Here is a 27,294-nt window from a genome sequence, read left to right as displayed (position 1 = left end):
AATACTTATTATGCCAGCCGAACATAAAACGAATTTTCGAGTCTAGAGTTCCCATCTGGAAGGGCAGGCCTTTTAGCACGTGTCAAAAACTCAAAGAAGAAGACGATGACTTTGAAGTCTACAAGTCATATTTCTGTGATCAAGTGAACTGGCAACATGTCGAGCTCGTAAGTAACTAGGTTTTTCCTATAGAAATTATAGCAAGTCACAGTAAAATCTTGTAGCCAGAACAACAACAGCAGCTGGATCGATTGGTTCCTCGGGATCAAGGGCAACCAGTTCCTCTGCCGCGTGCCCACCGACTACGTGCAGGATACGTTCAACCAGATGGGCTTGGAGTATTTCAGCGAGATACTGGACGTGATCCTGAAGCCGGTGATCGATAGTTCCTCTGGCTTGTTGTACGGCGATGAAAAGAAGTGGTACGGCATGATTCACGCCCGATACATCAGGTCAGAGCGTGGCCTGATTGCTATGCACCGAAAATATTTGCGAGGAGATTTTGGATCGTGTCCCAATATCTCCTGTGATAGGCAGAACACCCTGCCAGTGGGCCTCAGCGCTGTATGGGGCAAGTCAACCGTCAAGATCCACTGCCCACGGTGTAAAAGCAACTTTCATCCGAAGTCTGATACACAGCTGGACGGAGCGATGTTCGGGCCCAGCTTCCCGGACATCTTCTTCTCGATGCTGCCGAACTTGACATCGCCCCTGGACGACCCACGGTAAGTAATTCTCCGAATATAGTCCTGGTTGTTTTCTAAACAAAGCGCTTGCACTTGCAGTACCTAGGCTTTCGGTTGCACCAAAGAGCTTTGATGCAACTCAAATCGCCCAAGCCAAAGAATATCGGAATATTGGTCAGGCGCATCAATGTATTTTTGTATGTATATTGTTGTTGTTGTAATCAATACGAAAAATCAAGAACATATTCAATTCAGTTTTCTTTAATTTTAATTAATTTTTTTCTAAGAAAAATAAATAAAAACGAAAAATTCAAATAAAAATTATAAAAAATAAACCGAGTTGTGTTTTATTTAAATAGTTAAGTGGTAATATAACTGAATGGTAAGTTTATTAATTAATTTAAGTGTTAAAAAATTACTGAATTTATAGGATTTTGATTTGGATACTATTTATAAAATCATATAAAAGGGCATCGAGTCCTCAGCCGATGCTGCCTTGTCGAAACAATGACATTTGATTTGTTTTTGGCCCAACTGACACATAAAATATCGTATGCATAACATATTATGAAATAAAAGAACTAATACTTATTATGCCAGCCGAACATAAAACGAATTTTCGAGTCTAGAGTTCCCATCTGGAAGGGCAGGCCTTTTAGCACGTGTCAAAAACTCAAAGAAGAAGACGATGACTTTGAAGTCTACAAGTCATATTTCTGTGATCAAGTGAACTGGCAACATGTCGAGCTCGTAAGTAACTAGGTTTTTCCTATAGAAATTATAGCAAGTCACAGTAAAATCTTGTAGCCAGAACAACAACAGCAGCTGGATCGATTGGTTCCTCGGGATCAAGGGCAACCAGTTCCTCTGCCGCGTGCCCACCGACTACGTGCAGGATACGTTCAACCAGATGGGCTTGGAGTATTTCAGCGAGATACTGGATGTGATCCTGAAGCCGGTGATCGATAGTTCCTCTGGCTTGTTGTACGGCGATGGAAAGAAGTGGTACGGCATGATTCACGCCCGATACATCAGGTCAGAGCGTGGCCTGATTGCTATGCACCGAAAATATATGCGAGGAGATTTTGGATCGTGTCCCAATATCTCCTGTGATAGGCAGAACACCCTGCCAGTGGGCCTCAGCGCTGTATGGGGCAAGTCAACCGTCAAGATCCACTGCCCACGGTGTAAAAGCAACTTTTATCCGAAGTCTGATACACAGCTGGACGGAGCGATGTTCGGGCCCAGCTTCCCGGACATCTTCTTCTCGCTGCTGCCGAACTTGACATCGCCCCTGGACGACCCACGGTAAGTAATTCTCCGAATATAGTCCTGGTTGTTTTCTAAACAAAGCGCTTGCACTTGCAGTACCTAGGCTTTCGGTTGCACCAAAGAGCTTTGATGCAACTCAAATCGCCCAAGCCAAAGAATATCGGAATATTGGTCAGGCGCATCAATGTATTTTTGTATGTATATTGTTGTTGTTGTAATCAATACGAAAAATCAAGAACATATTCAATTCAGTTTTCTTTAATTTTAATTAATTTTTTCAAATAAAAATTATAAAAAATAAACCGAGTTGTGTTTTATTTAAATAGTTAAGTGGTAATATAACTGAATGGTAAGTTTATTAATTAATTTAAGTGTTAAAAAATTACTGAATTTATAGGATTTTGATTTGGATACTATTTATAAAATCATATAAAAGGGCATCGAGTCCTCAGCCGATGCTGCCTTGTCGAAACAATGACATTTGATTTGTTTTTGGCCCAACTGACACATAAAATATCGTATGCATAACATATTATGAAATAAAAGAACTAATACTTATTATGCCAGCCGAACATAAAACGAATTTTCGAGTCTAGAGTTCCCATCTGGAAGGGCAGGCCTTTTAGCACGTGTCAAAAACTCAAAGAAGAAGACGATGACTTTGAAGTCTACAAGTCATATTTCTGTGATCAAGTGAACTGGCAACATGTCGAGCTCGTAAGTAACTAGGTTTTTCCTATAGAAATTATAGCAAGTCACAGTAAAATCTTGTAGCCAGAACAACAACAGCAGCTGGATCGATTGGTTCCTCGGGATCAAGGGCAACCAGTTCCTCTGCCGCGTGCCCACCGACTACGTGCAGGATACGTTCAACCAGATGGGCTTGGAGTATTTCAGCGAGATACTGGACGTGATCCTGAAGCCGGTGATCGATAGTTCCTCTGGCTTGTTGTACGGCGATGAAAAGAAGTGGTACGGCATGATTCACGCCCGATACATCAGGGCAGAGCGTGGCCTGATTGCTATGCACCGAAAATATATGCGAGGAGATTTTGGATCGTGTCCCAATATCTCCTGTGATAGGCAGAACACCCTGCCAGTGGGCCTCAGCGCTGTATGGGGCAAGTCAACCGTCAAGATCCACTGCCCACGGTGTAAAAGCAACTTTCATCCGAAGTCTGATACACAGCTGGACGGAGCGATGTTCGGGCCCAGCTTCCCGGACATCTTCTTCTCGCTGCTGCCGAACTTGACATCGCCCCTGGACGACCCACGGTAAGTAATTCTCCGAATATAGTCCTGGTTGTTTTCTAAACAAAGCGCTTGCACTTGCAGTACCTAGGCTTTCGGTTGCACCAAAGAGCTTTGATGCAACTCAAATCGCCCAAGCCAAAGAATATCGGAATATTGGTCAGGCGCTTCAATGTAATTTTTGTATGTATATTGTTGTTGTTGTAATCAATACGAAAAATCAAGAACATATTCAATTCAGTTTTTTTTTAATTTTAATTAATTTGTTTCTAAAAAAAATAAATAAAAACGAATGATTCAAATAAAAATTAAAGATAAATCGAGTTGACTTTTATTTAAATGGTTAATTGGTGGTATAACTGAATGGTTAGTTTATAAATGAATTGAATGTTAAACAAGAGAGAATGCTATAGTCGAGTTCCCCGACTATCAGATACCCTTTAATGCGAACGCGAAATTTCATCATTTTTCTGTCGATATGGATAGATATTGGGGAATATCATGAGAAAAAAATAATAAATTTATGTTAAAAGAGTTTCCAAAAGTGTTTTCCTGACTTTACCTAAAATTTTTTTTGATAATTTAATTTCAAATTTAATATTATTCTTTAAATATACAAATTCTGGTTTAATGTATTATAAGAGTAGAAGGTTAAAATATTATTTTCAATTTAAAATAAAATTATAATTTTGATTCATCATCATTTTTATGTAATTCTTTTTGTAGGGTATTCAAAACTGGCAACTTTGTATTTTAGTTTGATTTCCCATGCTGTTTTTGGTTAATTTCCAACATACCAGATTGATTTCGCGCGTAAATTTAAACGCACTTTATTGCCTTTTTGGAAGAACGTTGCTTCAAAACGGAAAATCGAAGGAAAACCTGACCGGACCTAAGGGACAGCCTTGGGGGGAAAACTGGCAGTGCATTTTCCCAGCCCCAAAGATTTTCCCCGGCACGTCGGCAGTCGGCTAAAAAGATAAGCCTCCCGGACTTCGTACTCCGTTTCGGATGGGCAGTTGCAAGTTGCAACTTGAGGCCGGGCACTTGCAACTTGGGACTGGTACCTTTGGGCATTGCATTTTATTTGGAGCACTTGGCATCCGCGTTGAAAGGGGGCTGGTGGGGAGCGGGAGGGGGCGTGGCAGGGGCACACTGGGCAATGCGAAAGGTCAATTAATGGTACCGGCCGATAGGCAGTTGCTGTAGTTGTTAACTTAAAACGTGTAAGCTGCAGTACACTTAAAGAAATATTTTTTTAAATATTTTACTTTAGTTACTAGACACTAACAAGACCTTGCATTAACACTAAATTCCCTAAATTTGTAGATGTCGACTCATTTTATGATACTTAAAATCGCCGCAAAGACTGTAAATCTTTCCAAAGAATAATCTGTTTATAACTATGTAAATATTATGGCTACATTATTGTTATGTTGCCTTAAACGATTTAAATATAATATTAAAGTAATGTTCAATTTGACAAGCTGACAAACAGTGCATATTAAAGTGCCGAAAGTTTCGCACTGCATTTTCCAGTCGACTTCAACGCTCGCCTTCAATTAAGATCATCTGCGAATTTGCAGCTAGTTGAAGGTAATTAACTTTTTCTAAATTTTCTAAAAAAAAAAGACTTTTAAAGTTGCTACGACACTAAGTACTTTACATTTATGGCATATAAATTAGCAGGGGTTTTTTTTTCTATATACAAATATCACTTAAAACAGTTAATGTTGAAAATGTATAGATACCATGGAACAATGGAATCTGCCTCTCTAAATCCGTTTCCCATTAAATTGATCTCTTCAGCTGCCTCGTAATGTAAGTTACTCATTTTAATAGAATTTATATATTTTCGAAAGATGTACCTGAAGTATGTTATTTTTTATTACCCAACCATGAAAGCACTCACATCTCGTGTATTCATTCACATCTGCTTGCCACCATTTGCAGCATATTTTCGCACCTGCCATCTCAAAAGCCCCTACGCCCACCACTCCGCCCACTTTTAGAGGGTAAAATGCCAGTCCGTCATCGGGACAACATGGATAAAATAAATATTAAACGGCCTTCCTGTGCACCTCGTTCTCGTTTTGTTCTATTCGCCGAGTATATACATGTGTATGGATATTTGCACATACATATCCACATATATCCTGCACATCCTGTGTACCCAAATTGCAACCACAACAACAACAAACAAACAAACAAGGACCTCGAATTACAGGAAAGGGGGGCTTAAGGGAAAGGGGCTCTTGCATGGTGAGGATTGTGTGGGGGAAGGGGTAGGGGGTGGCGCCTTAAAAGTCAAAAGTAAAAACAAGTCAATTTACGTCAAGCACTTTTGCTATAAAGGATATTAGAGCAGAAATACAACAACGACATGCCAACATTTCCGACATGTAGGCGTCGACTGCCGGCGCCGTTAGAAGCACGTGGTGCGACTATGGGTGGTTAGGTGGTGCTTCAATGGATGGTGGGTGGTGGGTGATGGGTCGATGGGTGGCTGGGTAGTTTGTGGGGCGGCTATGTTTCTACGTTGATTCGGAATGCAACTGCCATTTGCGAGGCGACCATTTTGGGCGCGGGGCTATGGGAATGCGAATGGGAATGGGAATGAGCATTGCATGCATGTCATTTGTACCCCGACAACGGCGAGGGGAGGGTGGCGTGGTGGTGTACATATTACACATTGTGGGTGGTTGGGTGGTGCTCTTCGGTGGGCTTTTGCGGGTCGCAGGGCGTTTTTGTGCGCCGTGCATCTTGCAACTTGTCGGGGCTGCAGTGCCAGAAGCAAAATGGCGCCGACTGCACTGAACTAAAAAAATATCAGTAGTTTTCTGGTCTGAATATATGCCAATTTGAAAGAAATGAATTAAATGTTATGAGCCGCAAAATGAAAGTATGCAGAATTAGCAGAACATAGATTTTCTCAAATTACACCCAGCACAAAGGACTACAAATATTTTATTGCTGAAGTAGCAACTGAATTTCGAGATATTAGTTTTTCAATTACCAACGCGTTTCTTAAAAGCATGTACAATTTTTTTTTCAGTGCCAAGCGCTACGTGTTCGTAGGCGTAGAAGAGTTTTTAAACAGTTTCGGGCGGAAATTGCGTTGCCATTAGGCGAAGGGCTAAAAGCGATGGCCACCCCGCCGCGCGACCTACCCCAAAGAAAAAAAAAAAGAAAAAAAAAAAAAGAGAAGAAAACACTGTAACGTACATAAAAATTGTGTCGAAAAGAAAATGGGAAATAAGGTAAAGTAAGAGCACGAAAATGAGAAATAACGGCGAAGGAGCCACAGCATTTTCCCGAGTTGCCCTGACCTACCGCAACGCATTTTGGCCTGGCTAAGGGTAGTTCATCCCTTATTTTAACCCGTGTGTGCGTGTGAATGTGTGCGTGTCTCTGGCCCTCTCGCCCATCTCATATTTATGCTTTGGTTTCAGCCAAAACAATTTAATACATTACATTTTACTGGCATTTCCTTTTACTTTTTCCCCAATAGCTGCACGCACCCCAAGACGTTGAAAGTCTTGACAAAAAAAAAAAAAAAAAAAGAAAGAAAAAAACAACCAAGAAGTGGGTGGTAAAAGCGGGCGGCAAGTGGGTGAATGCCGCATCCGGACTGTGGCGCAGTTTTCGCCATAAATAATACCATAATGCCCTCGTTTCGTCTTTATTTTCCTGCACCGCGCAAGAAAGCAAAAAAAAAAAAAAAATATATATATATATATATAACCCCAAGGCGAAGAGGTCGAGATGGTTCGGGATGCCGTCGACGGGTTAAGATGGGCGAGGGCGGATGCCTCTTAACCGCTCATCCTGATTATGCGACAGATCATTGAGGTGAGCACATGAATCGCTTTATGCGAAAGGGCATAAAATGAATTAAACACGACCAGCTCAAGGTCAAATCGACAAAGGCGCTTTGCGAAAATTGGCTAAGAAAACGCAACAGAAAGGTGCAATTGCAGTTTCACCAAGTTTTAAGCACAAGAAAATAAGGAATTCAAAAGGATTTCCTCATGAATAAAATGAATTCTCTGTGTGTGATTCTCGATAAGAAAGAGCCACTTGCACAGGAAATTTGAGAAATATGAAAATGCACAAGTGTGTCATTGCTATTGTGATTGTTGAAAATAAACAGATTTTTTTTTTATGTCTGTTACTTTAGGTTTTGTAATATTTTTTAGAGCTCCTATCGCAATAAGTGTATAAATTGGAGTGAAATTGCTGTAAAGTCGAGATTAGTTTTTTTTTTGTTTTACCATGTGCCTGTTTCCTAGGATATTCGCTGAAAACTATTAATTACTTTAAACAACTGGAAATCATTTGGCAAGCAAACAAATAAATTTCTCTTGTTTGCACACAAGCACGCAACACTGGCTGAGGAAAGGTATTGGGGAAAAGTCAGAGCCAGCAATCAATGATGGTAAAAGCGCATGGTTTAGCTGGATTTTGGGTGGGTTAGTCGGGTGGGTGGTTGGGTGGTTGGGTGGTTGGGTGCCGGCGGAGTCGACTGACTCTTCAAAATGAATGCCGTGAGCAGATGTCCTGCCAATCAATGGCTACGCTTCAATAAACACATACATCGCATCCAAGGGGGTGTTGTATCGCAGGGGATTGGCCTGCACCCACACACACACACATATGCAAAATGGGGGGCTGGGGCAAAAAATTTGCAGCACGAACAAATCGTAAAAATTATTGAAAAAAAAAAATGGATCAGAAGAAAAGGAATAGCACCAGCAGCAGAAACTATCCAAAAAAAACAGAAGGAGTGAGATGGATGGCATGTTCCATAGAGAAAGAGAGGCGACGATTCCAAAGAAAGAGAGAAAAACAAATTAAAAATTGCTGAAAGAGGCAGCCAAGCTCCAAAAAAAAAAAAAAAATGGAAAATAAAACTGTAGAGTTCGGAACTTGGCTCCTTCATTTATTGATGTGTATCCCTATGATTGCCTTTGCAGAAACTATAAGCCCCACCCCCAGGAAAATCAACCTCCCCCCTCCCCTCCCCTCGCCAAACACTTTTTCCTCATATGCTTCTGCACTGATTGCTTCATTTTTTATACTTCGTCCTCTACAAGCACTCAACATTTTGTTTCGCTTATTTACTCACACACAGTCAAAAAGATAGTGGAGAAAGCAAAAGAGTTGGGAAAAGAAAGATGTTGGGAGTCATTTCTTCATAGATTTTACCAACCTCCCTGATTTTTGCAGAATATTTTTGCAATTTTTAATTAGAAACGTTTACACATGACTTGGTCCCTTAATGAATGCAAAACCAAACGATGTTCAGCGACAAAAAAAAATCCATGCAAAATATGGTCAGTGTTCAATGGCAAATTGAATCTGGTGCAGGAAAACTGTTCCAACTCGTTCCTATTTTTAATTGCATGTATCTCAAAGTTATCAAGCGCACTCCACTAGAATATATCAGCATATGCAAAAGAAGATGTCATAACCTACTTCTTCTACTAATTAAGTAGCATCATATATAAAATTAGCTGCCTGGGGGCAATATTTTTCCCTGTCTGGAAAATACGGCTCTTAAACTTGCTAAAAACTTTATAAAAGTCCTCAAAAGTATACCCATGTAAATCGAATTTCATATCTTGGTTTTGTGCAAGTCTGCAGTTTTATTTCGCTTTAACTACCAAAAAAGCCAAACTGAGAGATGGAGATATGCTATCATAACAAATCGCAGATATATATAGGGAAATGTATATATATATATATATATCTTGGTGTGTGTGTGTGTAGACAAAAGGCAGCCAACTAAACTGACGCACCAAAAAGTCATTTGAAAGTCGCACAAACTTCGGGTGAAAAAGCTTTCGTTTTGTGGATGGCAGTGCAGGGAGTGGAAATGTGGAAATGAAGAAAATGCATTGCAAGAAAACGCACTTGTCAAAGTGCGAATGAGCTAAAAAACAAAGGGGGCTTAGTGAATTGTCGCCCTTACATATTCTTGTCAGCTTCATGATGTTGGGAAAATTCTAAAAAATACATACGCATTACCTTCAGAACCGCAGAACTATTTTAATTTTAAGCATACAATTTTTAAGTTTATTTATTCATTTCCCTATAACATATAATCGCCTTTAAAATTAATATAATAAATAATAGTTTCTTGGCACTTGATTTTTAGATACCCACATACTATAACCCCAATAACATTTAGCAGCTTGTATATGGAAATTTTCCCTGTCACATTTTCCAAGCTAATCACTTGCACAGGGTCACATCGCCCGGAAAAATGCAGCAGGGAAAACTTCGTGTCAATAATGAAAGCAGGCCGTTGGGGTGACATCACACACACACACACACACACATTTGCAAACACACATAGTTATGTACTTGGAAAAAAAAAACAGAAAAAGCGCAACTAAAGTGGCAACAAAGGACATGCACACAAGCACACACACATTCCAACACACTCACAGGTCTTAAGGACACACAAACAAACTGGCGTGAAAACTAAAATGTCAAAAGTGTTTACGTTGTCTCCTACTCTATTGCCATCTCGCTTCCACTCGCACTGTCTGCTATCTGTGGCGAAAAAAAAAGGCAGACAAAAAGTAGTACAAAAAGAAGAAAAAATTACTGAAGTGGGCGGCAAGTAGGGCCCAAAGCGCAGCATTCATTATGGCCAACAACATCAGCGCCTGTCGACGTGGCAAAAGACGCAATGCAACGCGATGCAAGGCGATGCAAGGCGACGGCAATAACACTGAAAAGCGACAACAACAGCAACCAAAAGCCCGCCAACAACAATTGGCAGAAATCACCAAAGTTGGCAAGACGCTCTGCCAAAAAAATAAGTTACACTGCTGAAAAATGGGGCTCATAGCCCCCAACTCAAGAGTATGATATTTCATCAACTAAATGTATGAAAATAATAAGTTAAGCAATTTTCTTACAATTATGTTCAATTATAACATTAATTAATTGGACATTTACAATATTTTAAAATTTACTTGTCTGACACCTTAATATGGCTTTGATACTAACATAGTTTTTACACTAATACAAATTTCATATTTCGTATAAAATGCCATGCCCATTATTTTGAGTGTATCTACGTCACGTGTACAACAAATGATGCCGCCAAAACAACAACAACTGCAAAGCATTTTCCGAACAAACAAAAACATCAAAAGCATAGGAAATACAACAACAATGACAACAAAGATCGAGCGCATTTTTTTTTTTTTTTTTTGCAAGCAAATAAAAATATTTTTCACCGAGCAACCGTAAAAGATGAACAAATTTCCCCGTCCATAAAACAAAACAAGTAACAAAAGAAATTTAAGTGAAAGGAGATAACCGACCGCAAGTAGCTAAAAAAGTCCGTCAGAAAGAAAATCACAACAGATATTTAGATACCCTGATCGGAAAATGCGAAACTACAATTTGCAGTTTCGGTCTGATATCAGTTATATTTATATTATACATATTCTATAAGTTATGATGAAAAACCCATTTTTTTCGTACCAATAAAAATAATTTCTTTGCTTAGTTTTTGATAATAACGGCCCAAATACGGAGTACCACGCCTCGTTGCGCTTGTAATTAAATTTTGGTATTCCAAAATGAAGATTTAAAATTTTTCTAATTTCTTGCAAAATTTGATGATGTTACCCCTTAAAAAAAAATACAAAAACTGACTAAAAAATCATTATGTCTAAATCCTCAGAAAAGTGATCCAGATCGTTAGAAATTGTAATTAGCTACACAGAAAATGTATTATTTTACCAATGTGAGCATTTTCAGGCAAGTTATAAAGTAAATGGCAATAGTAAAAATCGAATTTTTGTTTTTTTTGATTTTTCGGCCAAAACTAAACAGTTTTCTGGCCAGAACATTCAAAATATTCGTTCAAATATAGAGTAGCATATCTCGTTAGGATCGGAATAAAATTCGTAATCAAAAAGCATTTCAATTTCAATAACTAAATTTTTTGAAATTTTTTTGCAATTTTGTGCAAAATTTTATGATGGCCAAAAAGTAATTTAACAAAGTCCGTCAAAAAGTGATAAGGATGGTTTGTATTGGTAACGAGGAGTAATTTTTTTAGCTTTCAGACTATTTTGAGCAAAGTTGTAAAGAAAATACCAATCGTACATTTCGCATTTTCGAAAAAAAAAAAACTGGTCTGATAATAACAATAAAAATGCAATTTTATAGGTAAGATACACAATACTTATTGATATTTTAAGAAAACTAAATATTCCATTATATTACTATATTGTTCATTAAGCAAAATATTAAGTGACCTTATAACCCCACATTATTACAAACTGAACTGTCGTAGGTGTTAATGCACGGTAAGAAAAGCTTGGTGACTTCTGATTGTAGCGGTGATGGCGGAAGTGACTGCGATTGTGACTGCGACACGTGAGCGAATAGAAGGGCCATCATAGCGGGTAAGGGGGCGTGGTGGGTGGTGGGTGGCAGTGGGCTGCAAAGGGACGCATAAAACGCAGCAAAACGTAACGCAAAGGACGCCGACTGCGCTGCCCAATGCGCTCCAACTCTTGCTCTCTCTTGCTTGCTCGCTCGCTCGCGCTCTCTCTCTCTCTCCCTCTCTCGCGTTCGCTTTGCTGCTGCACTCGTCGCATGTTTGTTATTGTTGCCGCCTTGCCTGTCTTTGTGTGTGTTTTTGTTTTTGCTTGCTCTGTGTTTTTCTTTCTTTCTTTTACTGCTTGTGTGTGTGTGTGTTTGGCCTTTTTTTTTTTGTTTGACTTTTTTTTTGCCCATTTCCTTTCCTGCGTTTTTTGCTAAAAGGGGCGATTTTTGCTCCGTTGGTGACGTTGTTGTTGCTTTTGTTTGTCTCGCTGCCGAACGCAACACGAAACAACAACTGCAGCAACAACAATGCGAGTTTGGCATTTTTTTCCTCCGCTTTTTCGCCCAATGCCTTGTTGTTGCTGCTGTTGTTGTATTTCTGCAGCTGACTGCCAATTGTTTTTGGGCCAATCACAACGGAGTGCAAGCGTCGCATTTCGCATGTGGGTGTGGCCTAAAAATGCAACCCCCTGCAGGTGGACGCGGGCAGCGCAGTCGCAGCGCTGCCGGTAATCGTACACGTTTGTTGCTCCTGTTCTTGTTCTTGTTGTTGTTGCTCTGGCCGAGCACCAAACAAAAAAGTGTGTGTATCGTATGTGTGTGTGTGTGTGTGTTTGACCCACGAAAGCAACAACAGCGGCAACAACGAAAAAGGACAATTGACCAAAAGGACACACACGAAATTACATACGCAAATGCACAAACACACACACACAAAACGGCAGAGTGGGGAGAAAGCTCAATCGAAGATTAGCCTCACAAAGAAATAAATAGGTAACAGTAACATCACTTGTCGCAATTATTTAACCCTTATCGTGTACATTAACTATTTCTCTGGTAATAACTTCATAATAACTACGGAAGTCCAGATAAAAATCTATAAAATTATAATTGCTCATTTTTTTTTTAAATAATACAATTCCATTGCTTGATTTAGTTCTAAGAATTGTGATATTATGATGAGTTTGAAATATTCTATGAACGTCTTCTTCGCTAATAAACCAACTACCGTTTAAATTTGTATAATAATTTATTCAATTCAATAATTTACGATTAATTTTCAATCATAGTATTATTACTATTATAGCTTTATATAAAGATTATTTGAAGAGTATCTCAAAAGAAATCGCTCAAATTGAACAAATCTTGAAGTTTGTTTACTTCCGTTTATTTGAATTTTCCTGTTTTCACTGGTTTTAAATTTCATCCGCGACTTTTTCGCTAGCGAAAAGTTTTCACTTTCCTTTCGAGAAGTGGGCGGTGGGTGGGGAAAACAACAGGAAAGCACACAATAAATACTTGACGCCATACTGTACGAGTGTGAGTGTTTGCCTTGGAAGTTTAAAGTCAAAGAAAAGCGCCAACAACAACGGGAACAATCTGTGAAAAGCGAGGAAAATCGTCTGCGGGAAAACACTTTCAACTTTTCCGCCGAACATGAAAGAAGTCAACCCAATTGAGAAATTCAGATTATGAGTGGCAAACTACTTCGCCAACAAGCGGGTAATTCATTTAGTTAATCTTCCAAAATTCTGGACGATTAAATTTAAGTATCCTGAATTAGCATAAGGAATTTCGGTTGAAAAAAATATTATACAATCCACAAAAATGTATGCTTATTTCATATATCAAACTCGATATTGATTTCTTTTATTTGTATGACCAAAAATCACAGAAAATATTTATTTCGATACCCAATACTAAACTTCTTGTTAAAAAACAAAACTGCATAGATAAATATTAAATATATGTGCCACAGTTACACCAGCAATATTTACATTTGAAGAATATCCGAATGGTAAAAATAGTAATGCGGATTTCTAATGCCACATATTGCATACATTTGTGCGCCAGACGAGAAAAGCAGCGCAAAAAAGTCGCAGTAAAATTTTATTTGCCGCTATTTTGCGCACAATTTAATGTCATTTTTATGCACTTAATGTTTGCCCAGATGTCTATATAAACACAAAGACATATGTATATAGATATGTAGATGTAAGTATATATTATATATTCATGCATGCATATAAAAAGGCAGCGTAAGTTTGCAGCCAGCGAGCGGAGAGTGAAAGTTGCCCCTTTTCTTTCATTCGGTGCCATTTGTTGTATGTATCCGTTAGATACATTATATATATCTAGTAATGTATATATATATGTTTGTGTGAGTGTGTGTGGGGCTGCATATATCGGTGGTAAAGTTTTCAATTTCGCTTTCAGCATAAATATGCCAGAGAGAAGTTTGCTGGCGCTCTTGCTCCTTTTGGCCCGCTGGCTGTTTGTCTGCATTATGACCCACTTAAGTGGCTTTATGGCGAAGGTTACGAAACTTTGACTAGACTCCATAACCCCCAACGCTCAGCCCCCTTGGCCCACCAGATATCAGTCGAAAAAGTTTTTAACTTGATTTAATGGGTTTTAATTGCCGGCGCTTGGCAACTTCTCAAGTGTGTTAATTAATTTGCCTGTTTCCGGACACTTCCGCAAATACCGCCTCCTTAAACCTACGCCGCGTGCCCCGCAAAAAAAAAAAGACACACACACACACACACCCCCCTCGAATTGTAGTGCCCCCACTATCGTAGCACATGTATCTGGCAGATACATCAACTATCTTTGCATGCCATGTCATCACCAGCAGCAGAAGCCTGTCAGTCATACCCACACAAATTGTTATTTTTGTCTATACGAATCGTCCCTCTACTGGCAGGTAAATACCAAATATATATTCACCGGATCGTATATTTATGTATGTATGTATGTGTGCATTTACTATATGTATGTACGTATTTATGTACCGGCATGCATATCTATGGGTACATAGTCTTAATAAAACTGTCAATCAAGCGGCACAGCAAGCCGATCAGGCCGAAATGCCAACTAGAACGACATTTAGATAGAGCCAACAAGACTGTCAAACGTTTTTCAGCTGGCACCGAATCCAAGCGAACCATTCCGCGCCCAATTGCCAAAAGTCCTGCCAAGCTAAAGCTCCACAAATTATGTCAATGTTGTAATTTATAATTTATATTTCCTTTCTTAATAAATAAATAAATAGTCAAGTTTATGTTTGAGTTTTATGATTTATATTTTAAGTTATTTCAACTGCAACACCAGCACCACGACCTACTCACAGCAAAAAACGTACAAGAAGGAAAGAAGGAATAAAAAGAGTGGTATTCTCTTACAATATGTTTTATGGCATAAAAGGTGTGGCCATTCATATCAAATATAAAGTAGTGTTGTTTAACGTTATTTTTGTAGGTTGAATAGTATATTCCAACACGCCCCCTCAAAAATAACGTCTATAATTAAAAACATAACAATAATATTCATTAGTAACTATCAAATGTGGGTGGTGTGCATTCTGGGAAGTGTTAACTGATCCAGCATTTGCTGCGAGGATACGGGGAAAACCCAGAAAAACCCGATCAGATCATTGTAACAAAATATGTTTACAGGAATTTAAATTTGAAAAATATATATAAAAATTTCATTCAGCATTCGATTGGTCGTCTTGCAGCAAACCCAATTTGTCTCGTAACTCCACAAATCTCGCAGCAGGCAACGGTTTTGTAAATATGTCAGCCAGTTGATTCTCTGTAGGAATATACTCAAGACAAATCACATTATTCTGAACTTGCTCTCTGGCAAAATGATATTTAATATCAATATGTTTAGCTCGTTTATGACATGAGGGGTTGTTTGCTATGCTAATACAGCCTTGATTGTCTTCGTAAATTTTAATGGGGTTTTCTAGTTTAATGTTAATACTAGTTAATAAAAATTTAAGCCATAGAGCTTCTCTCACGGCTTCAAATAGGGCCATATACTCAGCTTCAGTTGATGAGGCTGCTACTGAGTTCTGTCTCTTTGTATTCCAACAAATTAGATTAAAATCAAACATTTTGAATAAATACCCTGTTGTACTTTTTCTATCAATTTCACTACCAGCCCAATCAGAATCCACATAACCAATAATTTTATTTTCAAATGCCAAGTTCTTTTTAAAAATCAATTTCATATCGATAGTGCCCTTCAAATATCTAAGAACTCTTTTTAAGTTCTGCCATAATTCGGAGTTATTTTTGCTACTATATCTGCTCAAGATATTTACTGCAGTAGTTAAATCTGGGCGTGTACAAAGCATTATGTACATTAAACATCCTATGAGGCTACGGCATGGGGTATTGCAGTCTTCATCTGAATTAAGTAATTCATAATTTATTTTACTAGGTAAAGGAGTACTAACTGCATTACAATTTTCCATGTTAAATTTACTTAAAATTTTTTTAACATATGCAGATTGGCTTAAATAGATTTTATCTTCCTGCATCTCTATCCTAATTCCAATAAAATGTTTTATTTCATTTAGGTCAGTCATCCTAAACTTTTCCATTAAATACCTTTTGAAGTTATTCATTCTTGTCATATCTCCTGTAGCTATAACCACATCATCTACATATAATAATACATATATGTTTTCATTGATGTTACCTTTGTCTAAAATATATATACAGCGATCAACTGAAGAGTTTACAAACTCACACTCTTTCAATGCTTGCTCAAATACTTCAAACCAGCATCTAGCCGCTTGCTTGAGTCCGTAAATTGCCTTATTCAATTTACACACATTGTCACTATTACACGATATACCTTGAGGAAGTCTCATATAAATTTCCTCTTTTAACGTGCCATTTAAGAAAGCTGTTTTTACATCCATTTGATGGACTTTCAAGTTATACTGTATTACTAATGACAATATAAATCGGAAACTTGAAATTCTAGCTACAGGAGCAAATGTCTCTTCATAGTCTATTTGGTATTTTTGAGTGAATCCTCGTGCAACCAATCTAGCTTTGTATCTAATTGGATTTCCAAGTTCATTATATTTAACAGAAAATACCCATCTGCTATCTACAATATTTTTGTTTTCAGGCCTTTTTGTAATTGTCCAAGTATTATTAATTTTATGAGCATTTAACTCTGTATTGATGGCTTCTTCCCAAGAAGATTTATCATCCCTATATTGAATTTCATCAAATGAATTTGGGACATCGTTAAATATAGTGTGAGCATTTAGAACAACTTTATTTAGACTATTATCCTCTTCATTATAGGATATCTGAGGCTTAGTCTTTAATCTCTCACTTCTTCTATTAATAATTTCTATGCCATCATTTTTAGTTGGATTATCAATTCCAATTTCTTTTAAGTGCTCTGCTGTTTCACTTTCCCTACTCTCATTCGGGTTGCCTGATCCCTTACTTTCATTCAGGTGATCATCTCGCTTTCTTTTCTTACTCTCATTCAGAAAATATTTATTACTTTCCTTACTATCTTTCAGGAATTGTATGTTGTCGCATTCCTTACTCTCATTCGGGAATTCTGTTTGTATTATTTTCCTACTGTCATTCGGAAAATTTTTATTTTCACTTTCCTTACTATCTTTCAGGAATTGTATGTTGTCGCATTCCTTACTCTCATTCGGGAACTCTGTTTGTATTATTTTCCTACTGTCATTCGGAAAATTTTTATTTTCACTTTCCTTACTATCTTTCAGGAACACTGTTTCAAATTTAACAGCTCTAGAATTAACCATATTGGTTTCATCGACAACAACATCTCTTGCGACAATAAATTTTTCATTTACAGCATCCCACAACTTAAAACCATTGGGTTCATAGCCCACAAAAATACTTTTAAATGATTTATCATCAAACTTTCCTTGTTTGTTTTTAATATGCACATAAACAGTTGCACCAAACACTCTCAAATGTTTTAAGTATGGCTTCTTATTGTGCCACATCTCATATGGGGTCTTTGAACTATCAACAAGTGCTCTACTAGGAATTCTGTTGATTAAATAAGTAGCAGTTAATACTGCTTCGCCCCAAAAGCTTTTATCTAGCTTTGCACCACTAACCATGGTTCGAGCTTTTTCCGTAATGGTTCTTATCATTCTCTCAGAAACACCATTTAACTGAGGTGTATGTGGCACTGTTAAGTGATAAGAAATTCCTTTCTTAACACAAAATTGTCTCATCTCATTTGACAAGTATTCTCTACCATTGTCAATGTATAAGTACACAACCTTTAAATTAAAATGAGCTTCACTCTTGGCTACAAAATCTTGAAACATGCTAAACACATCAGATTTATATTTAATTAAATAAGTTACACAATAATGTGTAAACTGATCAACAAAGATCACAAAATAATTTTTATCATCTAAAGTAACTGGAGTAATAGGCCCACAGACATCTGAGTGTACTACAAAAAGTGGTCTTTTAATATGGGTCTTATCTTTCAATTGTTTAAAAGGAAGTCTTGCCTGTTTACCATTTAAACAGGGTTCACAAATTTCACATGATAACTCTAAGTTGTTTAGAAGACTTTGATCACTAAACATATTCTTTCGTTTTATTTCTAATAATTTGCCATCGCTTATATGGCCAAACCTCTCATGCCATAAACGAAAATTATTTTTATGCTTAGCATTTATAGAATATGCTTGAAAATTGATCACAGGTACATTGTTTAACATACCTGAATTTTTGACAACCATTAACCCATTTTTCGAAATGGTTACACCGCTTTTGTCAAATTCGATCGACATTCCTGCCTCTTGGAGACGCTTTACGGACATCAAATTACCAGCAGCTTCCTTACAAAAGAGTACATCCTCCAGTGTAATCTCATGGTCATTCCGTAGTCGGACAATACCACGCTTAGTGGCATAAATAAATTCGCCTTGCTTGGCCACTGCAATCTTAAGTGGAGGCACAACCTCCACACTGTCGGTATACAGCGACTCATCATTTATAAGATGGTCACTAGCACCAGAATCAAGGACAAACCCGCAGTTGTCCATCACTGAAGTATTATTCACTTCTTTTACCATAAACGCAATGCCGTGTGATGTTGCAGTTTGAACTTGTTTTTCATTTTCTTTATTTTTATTATTTAATATTCTTTTATAATGGAAACAATCTTTTTTAATGTGGCCTTCTCTGCCACAGTGGTGACACTTGACTTTATACTTTGAATTTCCCTTGAATATTTTCTTTGGTTTAGTTACCCGATTTTTAAACAAATTATTTTTATAAGTGTTATTATTGTTGTGCACGATCGCGTTCATAACTTTCTTGCTTGTATCGTTGTGGTCATTTTTAATTTTAATTTCTTGATCCAGCAATCTATTTTCACAATCTTTAATTCACAATTTAATTGTTTATTAGGCATGGACTGGGCCCATAACCTGTTGTAATTTATAATTTATATTTCCTTTCTTAATAAATAAATAAATAGTCAAGTTTATGTTTGAGTTTTATGATTTATATTTTAAGTTATTTCAACTGCAACACCAGCACCACGACCTACTCACAGCAAAAAACGTACAAGAAGGAAAGAAGGAATAAAAAGAGTGGTATTCTCTTACAATATGTTTTATGGCATAAAAGGTGTGGCCATTCATATCAAATATAAAGTAGTGTTGTTTAACGTTATTTTTGTAGGTTGAATAGTATATTCCAACAGTCAATAAGGAAAATAATGGAAAATATTTGGTAAAAAACAAAAAAAAAACAAAAACAAATCATTTGCCAAAGTCCTGGGTGTTTTATTAAGCTAATTTGTTTGTTTTAGTGAAGTAAACAGATGCATAATTGAAGATACATATTCGTATATATTTCTGTTGCTTTTATAATTTTTAAATATACATGATTCAACATCCCTATTTTTGATACTTTTCATTTTGAATTTTTGTCTTTAGTCGGTTTTTAAGTTTTTTTTTTTATCGTGAGTTCTCATCGATTATCCTTAAGAAATAGATAACGTTATGCTGCTTTGAACTTTAATCTTATCCCTTAAAATATGATTACTTTATATGTTATATACAAGATATCAATATTTTTTGATACCTATTCGAACCGCCTGCCGATCAATAGGTAACTAAAATCCACCTGTCACAAGGTCCAATGGGGTTTCAATGGCGGGAGGGAGGAGGTGAGGTTGGTGCCGCCCTTTGATTTGTTGTTTATGTCATTTGGCAAATTGATTTCATTTGAGGACACCTGACAGGAATGCACGCCTCCCCGTTTCTAGATGTTTGTTTAGCGTCAAGTGAAAGTTTTCTTTGTATTCTTTTGCCATTCAATTTTCCTGATGACCGGGGTCGGGGTAAATGGGTTTTATTCAAATCTTTTCCTTTGCCATTCGGGTCTTTCAGTTGTCAGCAACATGTTGGCAGCAGGCAGCCTGACGCTAATTAGACACCCAGGATGTGTGTGTGTGTGTGTGTGTGTTTGTATGATTCCACCGATTCCACCGGCTTATTGATGGCTAATAGCGATGACAAGGCGGGGATCGATAAGTATCGTTGAGAATCGAATCAACCAATTCAGTGAATCAATAAATTGATGTTGATTTACTGCTAGCAAAAAAAAAACATCCTTATAAAATAACAATTCAACTGCATATAAAACATAGTACTCCTTATCCATTTACTTCAATGAATCAACAATAAATTGAACAAATTCGATATATTTAAGTACGATATACTCGATCACTGCGCCGATATCATCTCTAATTTTTGTAGTGATGCCGCGGCGGTGGAATTGTTCACTTGGCAGATGTCGGCAAATAACAAAAGGCTACATTTTTGTACACCGGCAACATGTTGCCGGCAGGTTGTTGCCGCTGTTGCAATTGCTGCAGTTGCTGCTGCTGCTGCTGCTGCTGCAGCTCCTTTTTGTCGTCTTCATCTGGTTTTGTTGCCCTGCAGCGGCGGCATGTGAACAACACAATGTGTCATGTTGTTATTGTCCCTGTTGTTGTTGTTGTTGTTGTTGTTGTTCGCGCAATCGATTTGTTGTTGGTGTTCAATTAATTGTACTCAAACTCAATGCCAATGTTGCCGGCTACTGTTGCTGTTGCTGTTGCTTTTGCTGTAGATGTTGCATGTTGCATGTTGAGCATGTTGCTGGCGCCAATCGCGAGGATCGTTGAAGCGAATTGAAACCGACGGCGGCATTTTAGATAGAAAAAGAGATCCGTCTCCCCTGCCGGGCAAAATCCTCCTTCTGATTATCATCGGCAGCAACAACAAATTGCAATTTATATAGAAAAATAAATTTGTACTATTGCCGGATTCCAATGCCCATTGTTGCCGGGTGGTCTTCGAAATGTTTGACCAATTTTCTCGATATTCTGTCATTGAGTATTTCACCTTTTGTGTTGAGAGATCTATGAGTAAGAATATATATATATATATTATATTATATTAAGCAAGAAAATAAAACTAAATCAGAGTAAAGTGAAGCAAATATTTACTCCAGTTTTGTACAAGAAATTTTCAACTTGAAGTGTTATCTCTATAAATAAATAAATTTAAAATTCAACCTTTGATCTTTGCTGACCGGAATGTAAGATTTTCCCTCACGAAATCATCTTAAGAACCCCTCAAACCCCAAATATTCAAACTGAAGGCAGTCCGCAAATGGAAGATGCTTTTTAATTAGCCACCAACAAGAGGCGTCAGACAAAGAAAATCACGAAAAGGATGTCCAAAATCAAACAACAACCAAAACGGCGGGGCATAATTGTAAGGGGGGGGCTTGCACTTTCGACAGAAGGGGGAGGGTGAAGGGAAGTGCCCCAAAATGCTGGCGGCAAAATGAGGCAACAAAAAACACGAAGGAAGGCAAAATGCGCGGATTTCTGGAAGCGTCCTGGTTGAAAAAGGACTCAAACCGAAGACCTCAGACCTCAGACTTTGCAGCCAAAGGACAACTTCATTTTTGTTGTTGTTATTCCACAGTGTCTGCCGCAAGCAGGGGCGTCGGTGGGTTAACGGGTAGGGGTGTGTTGTGTTGTAAGGGGGTGGAAGGGGGGGGGGTCATGCAAAAGTGTTAATGGCGGCTAATAAGGCGAGGCAAAAAGGACGAGAAATGTCGCCGAATGACATTAACAAGCGTGATAACAAAAAACAAAACCAGTGGCAACAAAAAAAAAACAACAAAAACACAACAAGAAACAAGATAAAGACGTTGCAAAAGGGCGTTATAAAAAAATGCAAGAGAAAGAAAGAAAGCTTCAAGGAGGGTGACCAAAAAGAAAGCAGCGCCGGTAGAAGAAGGTGTCAAACAACAAAATCCAGACATAACTATGAACCGCCAAAGGACACAAGGTGCAAAATTTTTAATGCATCGGCACGCACATGACCTACTAAAAGTTAAAATTATAAAAAAAAAAACATATATTAAATCGTGTCTATTAATAGATTTTTTAAAGTTATATTTAAGTCCGATTTCAATTTATTATTACAACTACAACACTTAACTGCTATGCTTCTTTTCGATTCTTTAAAGGATATTATACATAGATTTAAAAACTTCCCCTCGTTGGGCTCATTACAGAAAATTTGGCTTATTAAAACCATAAAATCAGCCAAAAATTTCCGCCAAGCAACTGTCCGTTTGCCGCGAGTCCTTCCGGCTCCGGATTAAGGCAGAAGATGTTATCCTGGCAAGGGGACGGCAAGGAGATTTCGGTGGCGGATGAGTGAAGTGTGGCAGCTTTAGACAGCTTCGGCTGCATAGTTTCAGTTGCCTCTAATTTAACGGCAGAGCAAGCCGAATAATACGGCCAAGACGTAGCGAAGGCAGACAACAGAAACATTTGGCAGCTGCCAGGACATCCACAACACAGCCATCCAAGGATGCAAGAATCCAAGGATCCAGGGATCCAGGGATGCACGAGTCCTAGCCCGAGCCGACAAGCAGCGATTAAGAAGATAAATGATTATTTTGAGCAATGCCAAAATAATAGACACCGAAAGCTGCCAACGAGGCCTCCGACTTACATTTTTAATTAGATGCGATGCGAAACCTTTTGCCGCTCCGTCTGCCACTAGCAGTATACACTTATTGATTATTTTACCCTTAGTTCCCTTTGGCGCGAGGCCCTTTGCACCACATCCAAGTGTTTTTGAACCCGAAAAAGAGCGACGCACTTCAGGGGAGTCAAAGACAAAATTCAGAGGCCGTAGACCTGAAACCGGCTGCCCTTTTTTCTTGTTTTGGGTACGTATATATCTGGTTAACAAATATACATACATATATATAGCGAACATTTTCATTGTCAAGGCTAAAAGCAAAATGACGCCCTCAACACGCATTTGTGCGTTTGTAGCTGGCGGATACAAACGCACAACTTTTGAGACACATTTGCTGAAAGTCAAATGCCCTGCTGAAACAAGCTCTAGTACAATAACAATTTATAATAAAATATTTGAAATATGAACTACAGAGATAAATAAAATAAAATAAAATACAATAAAACTTCAATTAAAATCGCTCTTCATACAAGCATGAAATATATACAAGTTTACAACATAAATGTTCATAGAACTCAACAAAAAATTAAAATTTAAATGACATAAATATTCAGAAATATATTTGTCCTAATCTGTGATTCTATTGAAATCAGCATACCCCCCAATCACAGCTTTGTTCCGGCAGTGTATTATCAAACTCACATAAGAGTGCGTAGAGCATTGAACTTGGCCGAAGTTGAGTCAACTTTGTGCGTGTATATCCAACGGATACATTGAACCTGCGCAGCCCCCAATGCCACCCCACTCCACCCCCTCCCCCCTGTGGGAAGCCAGAATAGTAAGACACTGGCCGCTAACGGCGCTTTCTTTCTTTTATGATTTTTAATTAATTTTTATGTGCCAACACATTGAGAGCGAAAATTAAAATAAAATAAAACCGAAAATCTTGTTAGCCAAAAATTAAAATTTAAGCAAATTTGATAGATAGTTAGATGGTTAGATACGTTTATATAGACAAGCGCAGATGTTGGCAAAAGAAAAAAAAATACAAACAAAAAACCGAAAAAGAGTAGAGCAGGCAAGTCAATGAACCAAAAAAGGTCAAGATGTTTGCAAAAATCTTTTTTGCCCATCGTCAGCTTAATTTGTATTTGGCAGGTTTTTAATTTCGGCTTGTCTTGCTTTCTAATTCCCTGCGTAGCATATTAGATCTAATGTTTCTGGGCCCGATATCTGCTGAAAACTGCTTAAAACATTCCCGTGATAAATTATGAACAAACTATTTCTCCATTTCGGTATGTTTTAACGATTGTCGTATCAATTAAGATCTAAATGCTATTGGCCAAACCCAAAGTTTTCTTGTAATCATATCGGTTGATATATTTTTGGGACAATCCGGGGAATTGTGAAAGTCTGCTGATCGTGCGATAATTGCACAAATATGGTTGTTTAACTCGTGTGAAAATTGTTGGAGCTAACAGTCAAACTAATAAAAAGCATAGACAAAAGGGGAGCAATCTTTATGTTTTTCATCTTTATTCATAAGTAATTTGATACTTTTTTGACTTACTTGAAGCAACAAATTTTATTTAATATAATAATGTAACGATCACTTATTCAACAGGAAGCTACAACTTGGCGTAATAAAATCAAATTAGTGGAAACAGAAAATATTTCGAGTTTATGAAGATAAAAAAATTCATTGAACAAACGTCAACTATTTTCACCTTCATAGCCATTATCATCGACCACTCATTGCTTACTCAGCTTTTTATGCCTATATCTTACAATAGACGCCCCGATCCTCAAAAGCGATCCAATCTTCTTTTCATGCCAACTTGACGATCCGCGATCATTAAGCAGTCGTGGCCGAGCGGTTAAGGCGTCTGACTAGAAATCAGATTCCCTCTGGGAGCGTAGGTTCGAATCCTACCGACTGCGAATAGTAATCTGTTTTTTGGAAGTCCAGAAAATAGATCGACAGAAGATCAGAAAAAGTATTAAGAAGCTGCTCTCTTATAATGCTTAAAAAATATTTCGTAGTAAAAGAGTGAAGTGTGTGGCAAATAAAATCATGCACCTTTGTAAAGTTACTGATATAAAGAAAGAATTTAATGATTTAAAAAATAGCCCAACAACAACTTGGGTGATCTCTTGAAAATACAGCGCTGAAACCAATTTAACTTTTTTGAATTTAATCATCATCTATTGTTAAAAAAGTGATATTAATAGTTATATGATCCTCTTTACGCTATAAAAAGATCAGTGATATTAATGTAGCTAGAGCCGGGTAATAAAGCCACTGGAGTCATCAAAGCAGTCGTGGCCGAGCGGTTAAGGCGTCTGACTAGAAATCAGATTCCCTCTGGGAGCGTAGGTTCGAATCCTACCGGCTGCGGTTTATAAGTGCCAATTTTTTTTAAATAATTAAGCCAAACTAATAAATTCAAAAGGTAACATCATTAGGAATATATATAAAACACAATTTTTTAGTATTAAATTAGTTATACAATAGTTTTTTTGCAATCCTTGTGTTATGCAATCTGTAAGAATATTTTACAGAAATAATTGCCATGACCAATTTACACTAAGAAATTATTTATATGCTGAAATATATGTTGAATACATTTTTACATACAAATATATGTTTACGTTATATATACATATGCAAAATATATGTTGAATAGTCTTTGTAATTTCAATGGTTATGTATAATAGAATTTTTTGTGTCTCTTCTATAAATGCGTTCTTTTTGGGACAACCCAAGCAAATCGAGAAAGCATCGAGCTGGCATTGTAATTAACCCCATATTGATTGAATTTTAAAGGCTTTTAAGCCAGTGCCACCCGCAGAGGCTTGAACCCAACTAAAATCGCCAAAAATGTAGGTAGAGTTGAAGCTACATGATTGGCTTCAACTTGAAGAGGGGCAAGGAACTTTTGAGACCATTGAACCCGCCCCAAGAGGGCAAAAAAAAAAATATATATATATATATAAAATGAAATAAATGAAGAAGAAAAAGGCCCCAGAAAACGCGCCGGGCATTTGCTAGATGCTAAGTGAGTGATAGACAAGCAACAAGCGACGACAACTTGCGCAAATCGACGACAGAAATCAGAGCAACGCATGAAGTCGAAAAAAGTTGCAAAAATTGAAGCACTAAACTGAGAATACGTTTTTAATGCCCTAACATAAGACAATAAAAATCGATTTTATAAATATTTGAGTATATACCCTTTTGAACAGTTTTTTTTTCTTTCTAAATTCAACGAACTCAAACTAAACCATCTATATTATATATATTATTTTATTTCAAATAAATTCCTTAACAACCTTTTCACACAATTCCAGATTGAATTCAGGTTGTTGAAATCAAAACATTCTAAACTTTACATAATCAATGCCAATTTTAAGTACCCTGTACAAGAGTATTAAAATCGCTAGAAGGAAGGCAAATTTAAGATACGCGTATATCTTGGACTGATTTGAGTTTTTCGCCATTCCGAGCGAGATAAACGACCGCACAAACTAGAGACTTTGACCTAAATTTGGCCAAAAGCCTGCGTTGATTAATCGACTTTTAGCGCTGCTCATCGCACAGATACAGCGCGCGAAATCAACCGAATGCGCAATATAAAAACAAAAAAAAAAAAACTATAACAGAATTTGCACAGCTGCTCCTGAGCCGGCTAATTGAGGAAATCGAATGTAAAATTATGTGAGCGGCGAGCAGGGAACAAACAAAAGTAAAACAAAAAATTCGCAAACGGCCGGCGAACGGTGACGCATGCATCTAATTTATGTATCTGATAGATACACCGCGATACTTCACACGAACTCCCAAAGTTTTGTTGACCTTCTTCGATCGCTTTTGGCCGCAGATTTTCACTTTTGGCCACGCCATTTATTTCTTTGTGCCCGCCCACCAACAAAGCGGTTAATATGTCGAAATTGTTTCAGCTCCAAATCTCTGTTTTCCATTAATTCGATTGTATTTCTGCAACTCGCCGATTCATCTTTCGATGCCATTGCGATACCTGGAAATTGTCGCAATTGTTCGAGCGGAGTTTTGTATTTGTAATTATGCCGCAATCGCCAGTTGACAAATGTGTGCCAAACGATATTTAGTTGGAGAACCCTGGGAAGTTGGCTCAGATATCGGGGAATATATCTAAGTCCATTTGAAACACCGATCGAGTTCAAATTGTATTGAACTTCTTTGCCTGCCCTTGGCAATTTCTGATTTAAAGCGATGACCGGGTAAATTTGTTATTATTACTGTATGATGCATAATAATAAGAAAATCACTCCAGATTATTTTTGGAATATTTCGAAAGATGTTGCAATTATCAAATAAACATTAAAAACACCACGGTGTTTTTTTTATTTTTTTATTTATTTAGCCATGCCTGCGAACAAAATGCGGAATATAGGCATTGTGGTGCCCATTCATTCAATGGAGTCGGATGTTACCCTTTTGACCACGCTCCGTGGGTTAAGAATTAAACGCCTGCCCTCTGGCCACGCCCCCAAATGGCAGACTACAAAACTGACAAGTCCGGGGGGTTATGGCAATTATTGGGAAGGGGACTTGAGTCAAGGGATCGGGATCGGAGGAGGATATGGCGTATATGGTTAGCTGACTCAACTCGGCAAGTGAAAACGTTGAGA

At 37.7% G+C, this 27,294-nt stretch overlaps 3 protein-coding genes and 2 non-coding genes across 5 annotated transcripts, besides 2 other annotated features; all 5 read left to right on the top strand.

Annotated features, from left to right (window-relative positions):
• The first annotated feature begins 126 nt into the window (after nucleotides 1–126).
• On the top strand, nucleotides 127–850 carry Ste:CG33245. Its single transcript, NM_206700.2, has 3 exons — nucleotides 127–167; nucleotides 225–725; nucleotides 786–850. The coding sequence occupies exons 1-3, from the start codon at nucleotides 157–159 to the stop codon at nucleotides 790–792; spliced, it is 519 nt and encodes a 172-aa protein (NP_996423.2). The 5' UTR covers nucleotides 127–156; the 3' UTR covers nucleotides 793–850.
• Nucleotides 851–1,395: 545 nt separating this feature from the next.
• Nucleotides 1,396–2,119, top strand: Ste:CG33246. Its single transcript, NM_206699.2, has 3 exons — nucleotides 1,396–1,436; nucleotides 1,494–1,994; nucleotides 2,055–2,119. Exons 1-3 carry the CDS (start codon nucleotides 1,426–1,428, stop codon nucleotides 2,059–2,061), a joined length of 519 nt encoding a protein of 172 aa, NP_996422.2. The 5' UTR covers nucleotides 1,396–1,425; the 3' UTR covers nucleotides 2,062–2,119.
• A 515-nt stretch (nucleotides 2,120–2,634) lies between these two features.
• Ste:CG33247 lies at nucleotides 2,635–3,358 on the top strand. Its single transcript, NM_206698.2, has 3 exons — nucleotides 2,635–2,675; nucleotides 2,733–3,233; nucleotides 3,294–3,358. The coding sequence occupies exons 1-3, from the start codon at nucleotides 2,665–2,667 to the stop codon at nucleotides 3,298–3,300; spliced, it is 519 nt and encodes a 172-aa protein (NP_996421.2). The 5' UTR covers nucleotides 2,635–2,664; the 3' UTR covers nucleotides 3,301–3,358.
• Nucleotides 3,359–3,595: 237 nt separating this feature from the next.
• Nucleotides 3,596–3,722: a mobile genetic element.
• Nucleotides 3,723–14,795: 11,073 nt separating this feature from the next.
• Nucleotides 14,796–19,324: a mobile genetic element.
• Nucleotides 19,325–24,482: 5,158 nt separating this feature from the next.
• On the top strand, nucleotides 24,483–24,564 carry tRNA:Ser-AGA-2-1 (transfer RNA:Serine-AGA 2-1). The gene has a single exon. It is a non-coding gene; the product is annotated as a tRNA-Ser (tRNA).
• Nucleotides 24,565–24,939: 375 nt separating this feature from the next.
• tRNA:Ser-AGA-3-1 (transfer RNA:Serine-AGA 3-1) lies at nucleotides 24,940–25,021 on the top strand. The gene has a single exon. It is a non-coding gene; the product is annotated as a tRNA-Ser (tRNA).
• Nucleotides 25,022–27,294: the final 2,273 nt, after the last annotated feature.

Source organism: Drosophila melanogaster, chromosome X (genome assembly GCF_000001215.4).
Source record: "Drosophila melanogaster chromosome X".
NCBI classification, from domain to species: Eukaryota; Metazoa; Arthropoda; class Insecta; order Diptera; family Drosophilidae; genus Drosophila; species Drosophila melanogaster.
The sequence above is the reverse complement of the archived record's forward strand: the minus strand, read 5'-3'. Positions and strand labels throughout refer to the sequence as shown.